The sequence below is a fragment of the Microtus pennsylvanicus genome, chromosome 11 (assembly GCF_037038515.1).
Source record: "Microtus pennsylvanicus isolate mMicPen1 chromosome 11, mMicPen1.hap1, whole genome shotgun sequence".
Lineage (NCBI taxonomy): Eukaryota > Metazoa > Chordata > Mammalia > Rodentia > Cricetidae > Microtus > Microtus pennsylvanicus.
Genome location: NC_134589.1, coordinates 13,286,179 through 13,302,115, shown reverse-complemented (window position 1 = coordinate 13,302,115; position 15,937 = coordinate 13,286,179). Strand labels below are relative to the sequence as shown.

General features: G+C 38.5%; 1 protein-coding gene across 6 annotated transcripts in view; it reads left to right on the top strand.

The window, feature by feature from the left end:
* Cep112 (centrosomal protein 112) overlaps window positions 1-15,937 on the top strand; it is a 387,025-nt gene that overhangs the window by 84,450 nt on the left and 286,638 nt on the right. For 2 of the 6 annotated variants that reach the window (XM_075990285.1, XM_075990288.1), the window contains exons 9-12: window positions 4,522-4,608; window positions 7,603-7,702; window positions 10,071-10,189; window positions 11,704-11,847. The exons of 1 other annotated variant lie outside the window; for it this stretch is intronic. In XM_075990285.1, coding sequence (XP_075846400.1) covers window positions 4,522-4,608; window positions 7,603-7,702; window positions 10,071-10,189; window positions 11,704-11,847 — 450 coding nt within the window. Of the gene's footprint in view, window positions 1-4,521; window positions 4,609-7,602; window positions 7,709-10,070; window positions 10,190-11,703; window positions 11,848-15,937 lie in introns of all 6 variants that reach the window. 3 more of the 6 variants (XM_075990284.1, XM_075990283.1, XM_075990287.1) reach the window with 2 other exon arrangements.

Genomic DNA, 15,937 nt, shown 5'->3' with positions numbered 1-15,937 from the left:
GTAAAATCTCCCACATGGTACAATTAAAAAAACTGTTAAATTCTTGAACAGTAATGTGTTCAGACATTTTATTTATAAAAGAAAAATTTTTTTACCTGCAATGATCAGTTCCTGCCAGTTGTTGGTCTCTGTGTTTTTGGAGCCTGTCCTAGAACTAGCTCTTGTAGATCAGGCTGGCCTCGAACTCACAGAGATCCGCCTGTCTCTGCCTCCCAAGTGCTGGGATTAAAGGCCTGCAGTACCACGGCCTGGCAGGCCTCAAACTCACAGAGATCCGTCTGCCTCTGCTTCCCAAGTGCTGGGATTAAAGGCGTGTGCTACCACTGCCTGGCAGGCCTCAAACTCACAGAGATCCGCCTGCCCTTGCCTCCCAAGTGCTGGTATCAAAAGCGTGCGCCACCACTGCCCTGCCAAGTCACTTTGTGTCAGACAAAATCTGCCGCTGTGGCAGCTTTTGTTGCAAAATTCAGGCAGTGGGGTTCCGCTGTAAAACTTAGCCAAGGCAGGCAGAATGGGCCTGTGTGGCCGAGTATGTCTCGGACCCGGCACTGGGGCCGGAGTCACGAACTGAAAAACAGCACCCAGGAGGGTGCTGTGTTAGCTAGCGGGCTACCCGCTTGAGTCGGGGGCAAAATAGCCCGACGTTGGACGCCAAAATGTAGCGGCGTAAACGAATGCAGACAGTTTGTAAAAATATATATAGTTTTAATGTAGAGATAGACTTACAGAACCACCGTTCCTGCGGAGACCAGGAAAGTAGAAGCGACAGCTCGGAGCACGCTCGCCAAATTTATAGGCAGACATTAGCCCAAGGCGAACACGCCCCCTAAGGGGTGGGACTTATCCCTAAAGGGGTGGGACTTATCCCTACATGTTTCTATCTTTGTTGAATTTATTTTTCAAATCCTGAATTACCTTGGTCATTTCATTCAACTGTTTATCTGTATAATCTTGGTCGTCACTCAAGTGTTTATTGTTATCATCTTGGAGTTCAATGAAGTGTTTGCTTGTGTCTTCTTGAAATTCCTCAGTAATGTCTATGATTGTTCTTCTAAATTCTGTGTCCTGGAGTTTATCTAGGAGTTCTCACTACAGAACACTTCTCTAGGACTTCTAGGTTTGATGGGAGACATGTTAGCTTGGTGACTCAGGTGGTTTTTGTTTTAGTGATTTGATCTGGGCATGTGAACTTCTTTGTTTGGTTATGTGTCTGATGTGGTAATCTGGCTTTTCTTAGACTGGCCAGTGCAGGAGATGCACGACTTGAGTGAGCCCAGGTAAATCTGGTGGATGAACTGTTTAACTGGACCAGGGAAAGGTGATTCCCAAACCATGGGTGTGGAGTGAGGCCTGCAGCTACCAGGATGGCTGTGGGTGGAGGAAGAGTGATGGAAGGAAGGAGGGTCAGCAGGCCTGAGGGCCACTGATCTGGACCTAAGTCTGCGAGTATAGAGAATGCCGCAGGGCGCGCAAGGTAATGGGCAAGGATGGAGGCCGTAGGGAAGAGAAGGGTGACTTCCCCAGCACAGGTGTTTCGGAAACAAAGAGCTTGGCTTGGCTGCTGTCTAGAACTGGGCAGCTGGGGTGAGGGACAGGCAAAGGGAAGAAGCACTTACTTAGGTGAGGTGGCTCACAAACCTCCAGGGTATATATACTGTTGACCTCTCTGTCGAGAATCAGATGGCTGTGCTTGTATGGGATCACATCACATCCTGGTCTAGTCCATCAATCCATATGCCTATTTTGGTGCCAACAGCACACATTATTCATTATTATTATTTTAATTTGTATCCTTTTTATTTCTACTTTAATCATGTTGCTTGCCATGGATATGGTTCTATTTTTATCTTTTTTGTTTGTTTATCTTTGGTAGGTCCTATCTATCATTTCATCCTTTTATATTTCTAACTTGGGATAGAATAAGTTTGTTAGATATGTTCTTAGGATTTTTTGTATTTCATTGCTATCTATTGTAATCTGCTTCTTTATTTCTAGTCTTACAGTTTTTCATCTTTTCTCTTTTGCTTATTATTGATTAGTGAAAGGTTTGTCAGTGGTGTTTATTTTTTCAAAGTACCAACTCTTCATTCATTTTTTAAAAAAATTTCTTTGTTTTTGTTTCATAATTTATGTCCTGTTTTTAATTATTTCTCTTTACTGGGTTTAGTTCTGGCTTGTTTTATTTTTCCCATGCTTTGAGGTGCTTCACAGTTTGAGATTTCCCCCTGACTTTGTCACATGAACACTTAGAGCTGTAAGAACTGCCTTCATTGTATCTCATAGACTTTAGAATGTCATGTGATTTTTTCATTCACTTCTAGAAATATGTAAATTATTTTGATTTCTTCAATCACCCAGTCATTCTTTGGTAGTGTGGTGGTTTTTTTTTTGTGTTTTTTAATGAATAATCTTGCTTTTGATATCATCTTATTCCATGGACACAGAATACAGAAAGTTATTTCAGTTTTCCTATTTGTGGAGACTTGCTTTGTGTCCCATCCAGTACATTATCAGCTTTAGAATGAGCTATTTGGACTGCTGGGAAGAAGGTTTATTCTGTAGTGTTTGGGTGAGATGCACTGCTACTTTATTTATCTATGGTGTCATTTGTCTCTGATGTTTGTTTTTTGCCTGGATGACTTGTCTGTTAGTGAGAATAGGGTATTTTTGTTTGTTTGTTTTTGTTTTTTGAGACAGGGTTTCTCTGTAGCTTTGGAACCTGTCCTGGAACTAGCTCTTGTAGACCAGGCTAGCCTCAAACTCAAAGAGATAGCCTACCTCTGCCTCCTGAGTGCTGAGATTAAAGGCATGTACCACCACTGCCTGGCTGAGAATAGGGTATTAATTTATTCTTATTTTTTATTGTGTTGGTGTTAATCTGTGAGTTTTAATCTCATAGTATTTGCTTTATGGAATTGTGTCACCTATGTTCAGTGTAATATGCTCTTGTTGGATTGTTTCCTTAACAGCATGAAGTAACCGTTATCTCTTCTAGGTAGTGTGGGTTTGACATCAGTTTTGTCAGGTATCAGAATTCTGACACCCACTTGTTTCCTGGTACTATTGGCTTAAAATACCTTTGCCCGTTCTTTCACCCTGCAGTGTCTACCTTTTGTTTGTGAGGTTTGTTTATTGTGTTTAGCAAAAAGGGGGATGTGTTTGCTAATCCAATTAGCTCTCCTGTATATGTTGATTGGAGAGTCTAATCCAGCGCTATCCAGAATTGTTATTGAAAGGTGTATATTCAGTTCCTGTCATTTTGCTGATTTTATAGTGTTTGATGGTTTTTAAGCCCTTATTTGGTTGAGAAATGTTTTTGAACCTTTTTTTTCATATGGCTTCCTATATGTTTTTAATCATTCTCTTCTATCCAGAGTCTATCCACTGTAGCATTGGCCTAGTGGGCATAGATTGCTTTAACCTACTTTTGTCATGGAAAGCTTTTCTTTTTCCTAACATTGTGACAGCTCTGTTGGATATAGTTCCTGGATGGGCAGCTGAGATCTTTTTCAGAACTTAAAACACATGCTTTCGTGCTCTTTTAGCTTTTAGAGTTTGCACTGAAAAGTCAGCTCTTACTCTGATAGGCCTGTCTTTCTGTGTGACTTGGTCCTTCTCTCTTGCAACTTTCAATCCACTTTGTTTTTTTCTGAATTTTTAGTGTTTTAACTAAAGTATAATGTGAGAATTTCTTTTTTTGGTTCTACCTATTTTGTGTTTTGTCTGGATGGTCATCTAGTTTCCTAGGATGGGGCGTATTTCCTCAGTTATCTTATTGGAAATGTTTGCTGTCTTTAACATGGCATTTTTTTCCTGTTCTGTGTCCATAATTCATAAATTTGACATTTTAACGCTGTCTCAAAGAGTCCCTATATTTTGTTCTTTTATATATATATATTTAAATTTATTGTTGGCCTTAACAAATGATTCATATCCTTTGACTTATCATCTTGTGACCACTCTGTTTTTCACGTGATCCATTCTATTGATTGGAAGTTTTACTTAGGTTTTTATTTGTCTTATTGAAAAGTTAATGTTCAGTATTATTTGTTTGCTTTGTTTTTGCTCCTATTTGAAATGAACAAGCATTTTTATTGGCCTATTACCTACCAAGTAGTTTAGGCTGTTAGCCAGCAAGCTTCAGGGACCCTCCTGTCTCTGCTTTCCCAGAGCCATGATGCTAAGTGTGCACCACCATACCTGGATTGGTTGTTGCTGTTGTTTCTAATGTGGGCTCAGGACCAAGGTCATGCTTGCATCAAGTACTTTACTAACCGAGCCAGCTGCCTAGACAGTAATTTGCCATTTATAGGAATAATCTTTCTTAGAATGCCATATTTAAACAGAGAGGCTAATAGGAGTATTTTGAAATGATCAAACAGATGTGAGCAAAGAAAGAAGTTGGAAGAGACGTACTGGAATGGAAATACTAGACTCTGAAACACTGTGTGGGTTTGAATGTAAGAGCAGGATGCCACTATAAGATGACTTTCTGGTAATCTTTCAATATTTCCCTTGAAGTTGGACATGAAAACAAAAATGATGGAAGCAAAGTTTTATGAAGAAAAACTTAAGCTGCAACAGAAACATGATGCCGATGTGCAGAAGGTAGGGTATATACATGTATGTTGTGTGCAGAATTTTCTGTGCTCCAGGGCTTGTGATGGGGCACACATCCATCATCTTTTTTCTAAGCAACAAGAAAGAAGCAACTCCTTATGTATTTAAGAAAAAGGTGTTTATTTTCCTTTCTTCTTCCCCATTCAAATCATAAAGCAATATTCTTGTTCGACTGAAAAATTTACCTTTGTTTAAATGAAAGTTTTAATTATAAATTTATGTAATGAAGTTTTATTATAAAATATCAAAATGAAGTAGAATTATTTGAGGAATAATACATTAATGTATAGGATAAATGAATTTGAAAGATGTTTGGAAGAATCATGGTGGTAGAGTCTGAAATCAGCTTCTTGGTATATGTATCAGTTACCTTACTCATCATCATGACCAGTGCTGGACAAGAAACATATGGGAGAAAGGCTGTCCTTTGCCATGTGTTTTTAGAGGATACAGTCTACCACAATGGAGAAAGTTAGGGGGAATGCATCTCGGTGGCAGTGGGATTTTTTCAACAGCTGATTGTTTCATATTTGTAGAATGGGAGGTAGACAGGACAAGAAGTGAGGCTGGGTTATAAAACCTCAGTGATACCACTTCTGCCAGTGAGGCCCCATCTCCAAATGCCCCATGGTCTCTCAAAATAGTCCTGTCTCATGGGAACTAAATGTTCAACACCTGCGCCTGTGAAAGTTACTTTCTGTCCAAACCAAGCATTCCACCCTGGGCCCTGGAGAGTCATGCCCATCTCAAAATTCAAACTGCATCCAGTTAAGCTTCAAATGATTCCATAGCCTTACAGTTCCAGGGCTGTTCAAAAGTCAAAGGCTTTGTTTCCCTGAGAATCAAGGTAGTCCCTTAAATGTGAACCCTTTTTAAAGTAAAAAGTTTTGTTTCCAGCATGTAATGGCATGGGGTAAACCATTTACATTCCAAAGGAGAGTAAGGGAGAATAGAAAAGAAAGACAAGACCAAAGTAACAGTGAAATTCATGAAAAATGCCAAACCTTCCAGCTCCATGTAAAGCATCTGTGGCTGTGGTAGTATCATCTGGGCTCCACTGGACTTGGGAACCTTGCTTCTCCAGCTTGGCTGTCTGTAACACAGATTGCCTCTCTCTCGGGCCATTGCCTGGTCTCAATGATTTTCTAGAACCTGGCACAAACTTCTGTCACCTTCTTATTCTTCATAGTTGCAAAGCCAGCACCACATGAACAACATCATATCTTCAAGCCAACTTCAGACGTATCCTGGCCCCTTGGGCCACAGCTGAGTTGCCTCTTGTGTCTTTGAGGTTGAATCTGGTAAAAGCGCTTTTCTAGGCCGCCTGATTGAGCAGGGTTCCCTGCTGGCTTTTTGTGTTTAGTCACTCTCTTTTCAAACGAAACATCTTAGGTGATTTTGTTTTGCTCTCTAACCCTGCTGGATGTGTGAAGTCTTATGCTTCACGACTCCTTTCCTGTCTTGGTCTCGCATCTGTGCTTTCTCTTTAAAGGCACTGTCCCCACCTTCTCTCCTCAACTGGATTCTAACTTTGTTTTTTCTTTTTGCCAAACTGTATATTTTGTTCTGCTCTCAGTCTCTGTAAACCTGACTAGGACAGTAGGTAGTGTTTATGCTGCATGCCGGGTTAGTCTCTGTAAACCTGACTAGGACAGTAGGTAGTGTTTATGCCGCATGCTGCATTAGTTTTGCTGTCTCATAACTTTCTTTGTCTATGACTTTTTAGTTAAGCTTTATGTAGTTTCAGGATATGAGCAGATTGCAGCCAAATTCTTTGCCAAAATAAAACATGTATGGCATCTAGCCCAGTTTCCAAGGGAGCCATGACTCCTGATACAACATCAGACTGTCCTTTACTGTCTCTATTTATATTGACATTCTAGTTTCCCTAACTTGAGCCGTAATAGCTTATTAAGCTCTGCTTTTGGTATTCTAGGGCTTCTTTAGCCTGCTCTCAAGTCTTCCTCGTCCCTCCTGTAAACCAGTTCCAAAGGCCTGAAGAACCACGTGGTCAGGCTTATCACAGCAGTGACCTCATTTCTTGGTACCAATTTATTATATTAGTTCATTTCATACCACTAATACCAAATACCTGAGAACAAACAGCTCAAGAAGGGAAAATTATTGTGGCTCATGGTTTATGGGGATGTGTTCCAGCGACCATAGGGTTAAGACTGAGGAGAGAAAGGTGAGGTTGAATGCTGATAATAAAAACACTAAGAAAAGGTCCTTTGGCCTCGTGAGCAGCTTTGCTTGAGCTTGGTTGAGGGTGTGGGACTATGGCTCACTCCCACTTCTCTCTGATTTTCTTTTGAGCTCCTGGGTAACATTTTCTACTGTTTATTAACGCTCCTATTTTGGTTATTTACTATTTTTTTGTTGTGAAATATAAAATCATGGTTGCATTTATTAAATGTGAAAAAACTGATACATATAATTGCTGTAAAAAGTTATTAAGTGTTTGAGATCTTGAGTTCATTTTATCTTGATTCATAAAGCAGAGCTAGATAGAGATGAAGCCTGTTCTACATCATCTTCCCATACATCTAGGAGGTCTTGGCTTTAAGCAGGGAAAGACTAGGGGACTCTGGTAGGAGGATCCCTGGACATATTCAGCTGGAATGTGTTGCATTTCAGTGCAGTGTAGTGGCGTGGCCTACCCAACAGAGCCTGCTTCTGATGACTTCTCTCTGCCACCTGATGACAATTTAATTTCCAAGTCATGTTTTAGGGATTCATGTAATTCATTGTTCACAATCTTTTTAAAAATATATGTGGAAATTCTAAACAAAACATTTAAAAATAAGTTATTTTTGTGTGTTAACATTTTTATCAATGTATATAAAATAAGTTTTGTATTTAGGTGGAATCATTTATGAGATGGATAGACTTGCAAAATACTTTCCTCATACTTTCCTCACATGTGGTGATATAGCCTATACTTAATTCTGTAAACTAAAGCACTGTGCATCCTTTTTGCAGATTTTAGAAAGAAAGAATAATGAGCTAGAAGATTTGAAAATCTTATACAAAAAGAAACAAGCTGAAACCGAGGAAACGATAAGAAAGCTGGAGAAGAAAGGTGATGGTGTGCCATGTGAATCTGCTGAGATGATTTGTTTTGTTTTGATGATTTAAAATTTAAAAATAAAATTTAATTTCTGAGATTTTGTGAGCATCCATCAATAGGTGAAATTTATATGAAATTTCATGTGACTAGGTAAAATGTGTGTGTTTTTTGAGGCAGAGAGAAAGAGAAAGAGAGATGCAGTGGCAACTGGGACTGACAGAAAAAAATATAGAATATATTTCCCACTTACACATTCATTGAAAAGGAAAAAGAAAGCATTAAGTATTAAATTGTCTACAGTATGACCTGAAACATCAAAATTTTCAAGTATTCACAAGAAAAATGTCACATTTTGAGAAAATAACTTTTGTTTTATTTTGTCTAGTTGGATATGATTTAATTCATTCCAGAGAGGAGTTCCTCATTTTGGGGTAGGAACTCAAAAGTTGGTGAGTTGTGTTTGTGCGCACTGGGCAAATGTTTGACCACTGAGCACATCTCGAGCCCACAGCCTTGTGGAATTTAGCACATGCTTTGATAAAGGCTCAGAATGTTTACAGATTTGAGATTAGTGAAAATGAAATCGAAGAATTAAGGTTTGGTAAAGGAAGAAATATAGACAGTGGGTAAGAATGAAGGGCCAAGAGAGACTTTGATCTAGGATGTGCCAAGTTTATTGGGTTTCTCCACAACCTGAATGTGGTGGGGTGGATAGTAATACTCTTGACAGTTAAACAGGGCAGTTACATGTGAGAACTAAGCAGAGAAGTAGGCATTTTCAGATTAATTTCCTGCTTTAAAGGTTGCCAAAAGTACTTATATAGTTTCATTTATTTCCTTAATTGTTATCAGTGATAGCTAAAGTGTTCTGTTTATTTATAGACTTTCCTTCTCATTCTGTTTCACAGTAGGCACTTCAAACATCCTTAAGCTTGAAAAATATTTAGGCTTTAAGAAAAACTGTTTCCCTGCCAGGCATGGTGATGCATGGCTGTAATCCCAGCATTCCATTCTGGGCAGGAAGATTTCAGGTTCCAAGTAACATAGCTACACAGTGGTACCCTATGACAAGAATCAATAGCAGCAACAAGAACAAGAACAACAAAACAACAAGGTCCACACACATTTTTTAAGGGTTTTAAAATGCAGTTCAATCTTAGTTTAATGTTGCAAAAACGTGTTATACATGCTAAACACGAGTGTGCAGTTCACTTGGGTTCTTCTCCTTTACAAGTTGCATAGATAAGAATAAAAGAAACTTCTGGGGAAATATTTCTGAAAATTCCATTTTAAAGTAATAAAAACATAGATAAGATGTTGTGTTGAAGTAAAATTATGGCTTAATGTATTTTGTAATTTAGTTGGTTAAAATTTATTAAAGAAAATTTCACTTAAACTATGTCATTTAAGCTAGAGAAAAGGAAGGAATAACATACAGTTTTTAAAAGTCTAATGACATAAGATTTGAACATGATTATAAACTGCCTGGCAACAGCAGGATGTAGCTTCCGTTATTTGGTCAGCCCGTAACCGTAACTCCTGAGAACTTATCTATGTGGCACTGTTACACCTTTGAATAAAAAATGAAGCTGACATATCTTTCTCCTCAATGAAAATGACCTTACTTAAGAGGAAAATGGCAAGGAAATAGATATAATGTCCTAAGTGATTCATTGGAGAAAAAGATCTGATTTTGTGTAAATTAGGGGGATTTCTGTCTCTCATTGCAAGGGAGGGATCTGCTTGGTGAGTGTTTTAAAAAGAGGATACCCTGTGCTCACGCTCCATGAGGAGAAAATTTCCGACAATGGAGCTGGTTAGGTGATGACACTGGGTACTAAAAGGAGGTGTCCTCCGGAGCCAGCAGAGAGAGGCTGGTATATTTACAGTGAGGTTTGAAGATGTGGAAGAGGCAAGAGATGGATCCTGAGAGCAGCTGGATCGTAAGGGGCCATTTCCCCTGTCAGAGCCTTAGGCCCATATCCTTTAGGGAAGGGGAACCTAGCATGATCCCCAGCCTGGCACTCATTATGGGATCTGCACCAATGTGTGGACTCTTTAAAGTGACAAAGGGCACATTAGAGGAGAAATACTTGAGGCTAGCATGGGAGCCAGTATCTTAAAAGCAATTGGCTGATGGAGTTTCTATAGCAGCTAACCTGCTGTTTAAATGTTCTGGGGAGAGAGTAAAGACTAATTAATCAAGCTCACCTATGGTTATAGAAATGGTCAAAAAGCAAGAAATTAGAGGGGTTTTAGAAAAAATGTAAGGCTTAGTGAAAACTTAAATCATCTATTAAATATATCATTACATAGATATCACCAAATTCTAATGTGGTTCCTAGAAGTGGTTTAACTTTATTTTCATAATTTTTGACAGTTCAGATCCTTATACGTGATTGTCAAGTTATCAGAGAAACTAAAGAAAATCAGATAACAGAACTGAAGAAGATGTGTGAGCAAAGCAGAGAATCTCTGAATAACGATTGGGAGAAAAAGGTAAGCACCCAGAGTCAGCCACATGACCTGCGGAGTGTGTGTGAGAGGGACAAGCCCAGCAAGGGTGGAAAATGATTAAAACTTCAAGATTAACTACAAATAGCCGGTGCTCATGTTTTGGTATATATCATTCTCAGAGTCTATGGTTTATAAATAGTTTTTGTTTTAAAGCCATATTTTTTTTACTTAGTTTTTATTTGAATTAATGTTTTGCTTTTTTTTTTTGGCAGAGCCAGAGGTGTTAAGTAAAATGATACTGGAAATAATGGTTTCAATTTGGGATTTGGGTAATTTCTCTCTTAAAATGCTAGGCACCACTATCTAACCAGACTGAAGTTTATAGTGTAAACTTGTTTTGGTGAGTAAAATCCCCAGTGAATAGTTTCTTCTGGCATGCCCTGGGGAAGCACTGAGGTGTTGGTACTGGGGTTTAGGAATCATCTTGGGTCACTTTTAAGTACGAAGTAGCCCTGCATTGAAAAACACAGACTTTAGACAAATTACAGATGCAGCAGTCAGATTTGAAGGAGTGCTTACAGTAGTCAAAACTGCCTACATTAAATCTGCAAAGTCCCAGGATCTTCCAGGTGGCCATTTCTGAGTCATCCTTACTCTTCTTGTTGAGCTTGAACCTGGAATGAGATTCTTGGGACTCTTGCTAGGCTGGTTCTGTGCTCGCCTGCTTTCTGCGTCTGTTTCAGTATCTCCTTGGTCAGGTGAGGATTCACTCTGCCTGTCATAGCCCCTTGCCTTTCTCCCTTTTCACAGAGAGCGAGTCAAAAGCATCTGTTAGACTCTTCGGAACCCCTGCTTTCTCCATCTCATACAGACACTGGATAAGCTGCGTTCCTAGTGAGATCCGAGAGTGAGCAGCCACAGGCAGAGGCAAAAAGCTGTGCTCTTCCTGCTCAGCTTTCTGCCTCTGCCCTGAAGCTCGCTGCTGCATCCTGTCCAGGCCTCCACTTTTATCTGCTTCCTTTACCTTAGTTCACAGTGATTTTGTTAAAGCTTCATTCATTTAGTCAACATAAGGCTATCAGTCAATTAAGATCTTTGTATATGATACTTGCCATGTTTGTATTGATTATGGAATGCTGAATGAGTATCTTACTGGAAATTTGTATAGGAGAAGAAGCATTTTCCTATTTGTATTGTACAAATGAAATAAATAATACAGTTGTTATTCATAATGAACAACAATAAGATTATTAATATTTCTGTTTGTGTATTTTTCAGACTCCTAATAATGTTTCATTGAGAAATGTACTATTTATCAGATTTACTTACTTTCTACCCAAGTCAGAAAATTCCTTTAGTATTGCCCACCTATTGAAATTTCCTGTTCTGGAAAGCAGAGGAAAAAATGTATGCTCTTTGTGTGATATTTTTACTTGTGAGTCTTAGACTCTTGTTCAGATCACTTTATAGATATAAATAGGAACATTAGAAAACATTTTTAATTATCAAAATAACATATTCCATGATAGTGAAAGAGTCTTGTCTTCATTGTGCAGCTTCACAATGCTGTAGCAGAAATGGAAAAGGAAAAATTTGAGCTTCAGAAGCGACATACTGAGACTATTCAGGAATTGCTGGAGGATACAAACGTGCGGCTGAATAAAATGGAGAGTGACTACATGGTGCAGACACAGTCCACAGTAAGTGATTTTCTCTTCTCTGTTTCGCTATTCACATCCATCTTGTTTTCCATGTCAGCACCCCGCACTGATACACATTTTATATAAATTTGTTACTAAATTTAAAGTAAAAGCTCTACTCTCTTACCTGATAAAGTGAGAATGACAGCCCCTCGAAGTTCACTAAGATGTCAGACTCTGGATTGTTTGATGCTACCTCTGTGCCTTAATTTCTTAGAAGTGGTTGCAAATTCTTTTCATTTACTTTTAGTTCAGACATAATTATTTTCTTTTTAAAATTCTTTTATACTGGATATAAGGGCGATTTTTGATGATACTTGAAGTTGGTGTGATGGAAATTGGGAGTGTTTCTGCTCTGACAGAGTCTCCTAGCAGAGCTTCTTGACTGAGGCATGTAAATACACATGTCACCTGGAGAACTATCAAATCCTTAGCAGTTTGAGGGGTCTTCTTAACTCTTTGAATGTTAAGTTTTCTTTTTTCTTTGATAAGAAAATAATAGTTCTTGGCAATATTGAATTGCTATATGAATGAAGTTACATAATAAGCTTTCAACAGTTAGGGTCTTTGAAAATGCACCATCTAAGAATTAGAGAGTCATGTGAGTGAAAAAGAAAGACTCGCTTTAAGAATATAATTAGTTGCTTGAAGATGGGATTTTTGATCTCCGTTTCTTGTAAAAATGACAAAAGCAGATGAAAAGTTCAGAAATGAAGATGGACAAAACCCACAAAAGTTAATAGAACTTTTGGAGTTTGTATTAGTTACATTTATGCCATTGAAAGAAAATGCTGTACAGAAACTGTGCAATAAAAGATTCATTTGGCTTACTGTTTCAGAGGATCTCTCAGTCATGTAGAGTTCATGGTGACAGGAACATGTGGCAGAGGCTTCTTATGGAACAGCAAGTTAAGAAACAAAGAAATTACTGGCAAGCAAAGTATACAGAAACTAACCTTCAAAGGCTCTCCCCTAGTTAGTAGGGTCGACCACCTAAAGGCTTCACAGACTACTGAAACAGCACAGCTACTGGGAGACCACACTTTCAAAACGTGACTTTGTGAGAAACAGTTCAGATTCAAATCATAATAGCGTTGAAAAGGCTGAAATTGATCTGACAGGTTCAAGAAAGCCCAGGACTCTGGGAACCATGGCTGAGCTGTTCTACACAGCCTGGGAGGCATCAGGCAGCTCAGTGAGTCTGCAATATTGGGCTGCTAGGTATGAAAAAAGAGGCAAGGGTGGGGCAGAATGTGTTGATCATAATGCATTTGCATGTGCTTGAAATGTCCCTGATGCAACTTTTTTAAAATTGATTTTATTAATCTCTACATTTTTCTCTGCTCCCCTCCCTGCCTGTCCCCTCCCCTTCAACCCTCTCCCAAGGTCCCCATGCTTCCAGTTTACTCAGGATATCTTGTCTTTTTCTACTTTCCATGTAGATTAGATCCATGTATGACTTTCTTAGGGTCCTCATTGTTGTCTAGGTTGTCTGGGATTGTGATTTGTGGGCTGGTTTCTTTGCTTTATGTTTAAAAACCACTTATGAATGAGTACATGTGATAATTGTCTTTCTGGGTCTTGGTTACCTCTCTCAATATGATGTTTTCTAGATCCACCCATTTTCCTGCAAAATTCAAGATGTTGTTATTTTTTTTCTGCTGTGTCGTACTCCTTTGTGTAAATGTAACACATTTTCCTTATCCATTCTTTGGTCGAGGGGCAGTTAGGTTGTTTCCAGGTTCTGACTATGACAAACAATGCTGCTATGAACATAGTTGAGCACATGTCCTTGTGGTACAATTGTGCATTCTTTGGCTATATACCCAAATGTGGTATTAATGGGTCTTGAGGAGGGTTGTTTTCTAATTTTCCGAAAATCGCCACACTGATATCCAAAGGAGCTGTACCAATTAGCACTCCTACCAGCAATGCAGGAGTGTTCCCTTTACCCCATAACCTCTCCAGCATAAGTTGTCATCATTGTTTTTGATCTTGGCCATCCTTACAGGTGTGAGATGGAATCTCAGAGTTGTTTTGATTTGCATTTCTCTGATGGCTAAGGATGTTGAGCATTTCCTTAGGTGTCTTTCAGCCATTTTAGATTCCTTTGTTGTGAGTTCTCTGTTTAGGTCTGTAGTCCATTTTCTTATTGGATTATTTTGATGACCAATTTCTTGAGTTCTTTGTATATTTTGGAGATCAGACCTCTGTCTGATGAGGGGTCAGTGAAGATCTTTTCCCATTCTGTAGGCTGTCATTTGTCTTGTTGACTGTGTCCTTTGTTTTACAGAAGCTTTTTCAGGAGGTCCCATTTATTAATTGTTTCTCTCAAGGTCTGTGCTACTGGTTTTATATTTAGGAAGTGCTTCTCCATGCCAATGCGTTCAAGTGTACTTCCCACTTTCTCTTCTATGAGGTTCAGTGTGGCTGGCTTAATGTTGAGGTCTTTGATCCAGTTGGACTTGAGTTTTGTGCATGGTGATAAATATGGATCTATTTTTATTCTTCTAAATGTTGATATTCAGTTAGGTCAGCACCATTTCTTTTTTCCATTTGATATTTTTTGCTTCTTTGTCAAAAATCCGGTGTTCGAAAGTGTGTGAATTAATATCCAGGTCTTCAATTCGGTTCCATTAGTCCTTTTATGCCAATACCAGACTGTTTTCAGTACTGTAGCTCTGTAGTACAGTTTGAAGTCAGGGATTGTGATGCCTGCAGAAGTACTTTTATTGTACAGGATTGTTTTGACTATCCTGGGTTTTTTGCTTTTTCATATGAAGTTGAGTACAGTTCTTTCGAGGTCTGTGACTATGAAAAGATCACACCTAAGAATAATAGGTATAGAAGAAGGAGATGTTCAACTCAAAAGCACAGAAAATATATTCAACAAAATCATAGGAAAAAACTTTCCCAACCTAAAGAAAGATATACCTATAAAGATACAAGAAGCTTACAGAACACCAAATAGACTGGATCAAAAAAAAAAAGTCCTCTCACCAAATAATAATCAAAACACTAAACATACAGAATAAAGAAAGAATATTAAGAGATGCAAAGGAAAAGGGCCAAGTATCATATAAAGGCAGACCCTATCAGAATTACACCTGACTTCTCAATGGAGACAATGAAAACCAGCAGGTCCTCGTCAAGTGTTATGCAGATATTAAGAGACCATGGATGCCAGCCCAGACTACTATACCCAGCAAAACTTTTAATCACTGTAGAAGGACAAAACAAGATATTCCATGACAAAATCAGATTTAACCAATATCTAGCCACAAACTCAGCCCTACACAAAGTACTAGAAGGGGAAAACTCCAACCCACGAAAGTTGGCTACATCAACAAAAACACAGACAATTGATTATCTCACAGCAGCAAATCCCAAAGAAGGGGAAAACATACAAATTACATCACCACCAACAAAAACTAAATTAACAGAAGATAGTAATCACCAGTCATTAATATCTCTTAATATAAATGGACTCTACTCACCTACAGAAAGACACAGGCTAACAGATTAGATAAAAAAAAAAACAGAATCTATTCTTCTTCTGCATACAAGAAACACATCTCAACCTCAAAGACAGACATTGCCTCAGAGTAAAGGTTTGGGAAAAAAAATTCCAATCAAATGAACCTAAGAAACAAGCTGGTGTAGCTATTCTAATATCTAGCAAAATAGACTTCAAACTAAAATCAATCAAAAGAGACAAAGAAGGACATTTCAAATTAGTCACAGGAAAAATCCATCAAGAGAAAAATCTCAACACTGAATATCTATGCCCCAAATACAAGAGTACCCTCATATGTAACAGAAATACTTCTAAAGCTTAAATCATACATTAAACTAATAGTGGGAGACTTCAAGACTCCACTCTCACCACTGGACAGGTCAGTCAGACAAAAAATGAACAGAGAAATAAGGGAACTAACAGATGTTATGACTTAAATGGACTTAACAAACATTGATAGAATATTCTATCCAAACAGAAAAGAATGTATCTTCTTCTCAACACCTCATAGGACCTTCTGAAAAATTGACCACATACTTGGTAACAAAACAAACCACAACAGATACAAAAAAA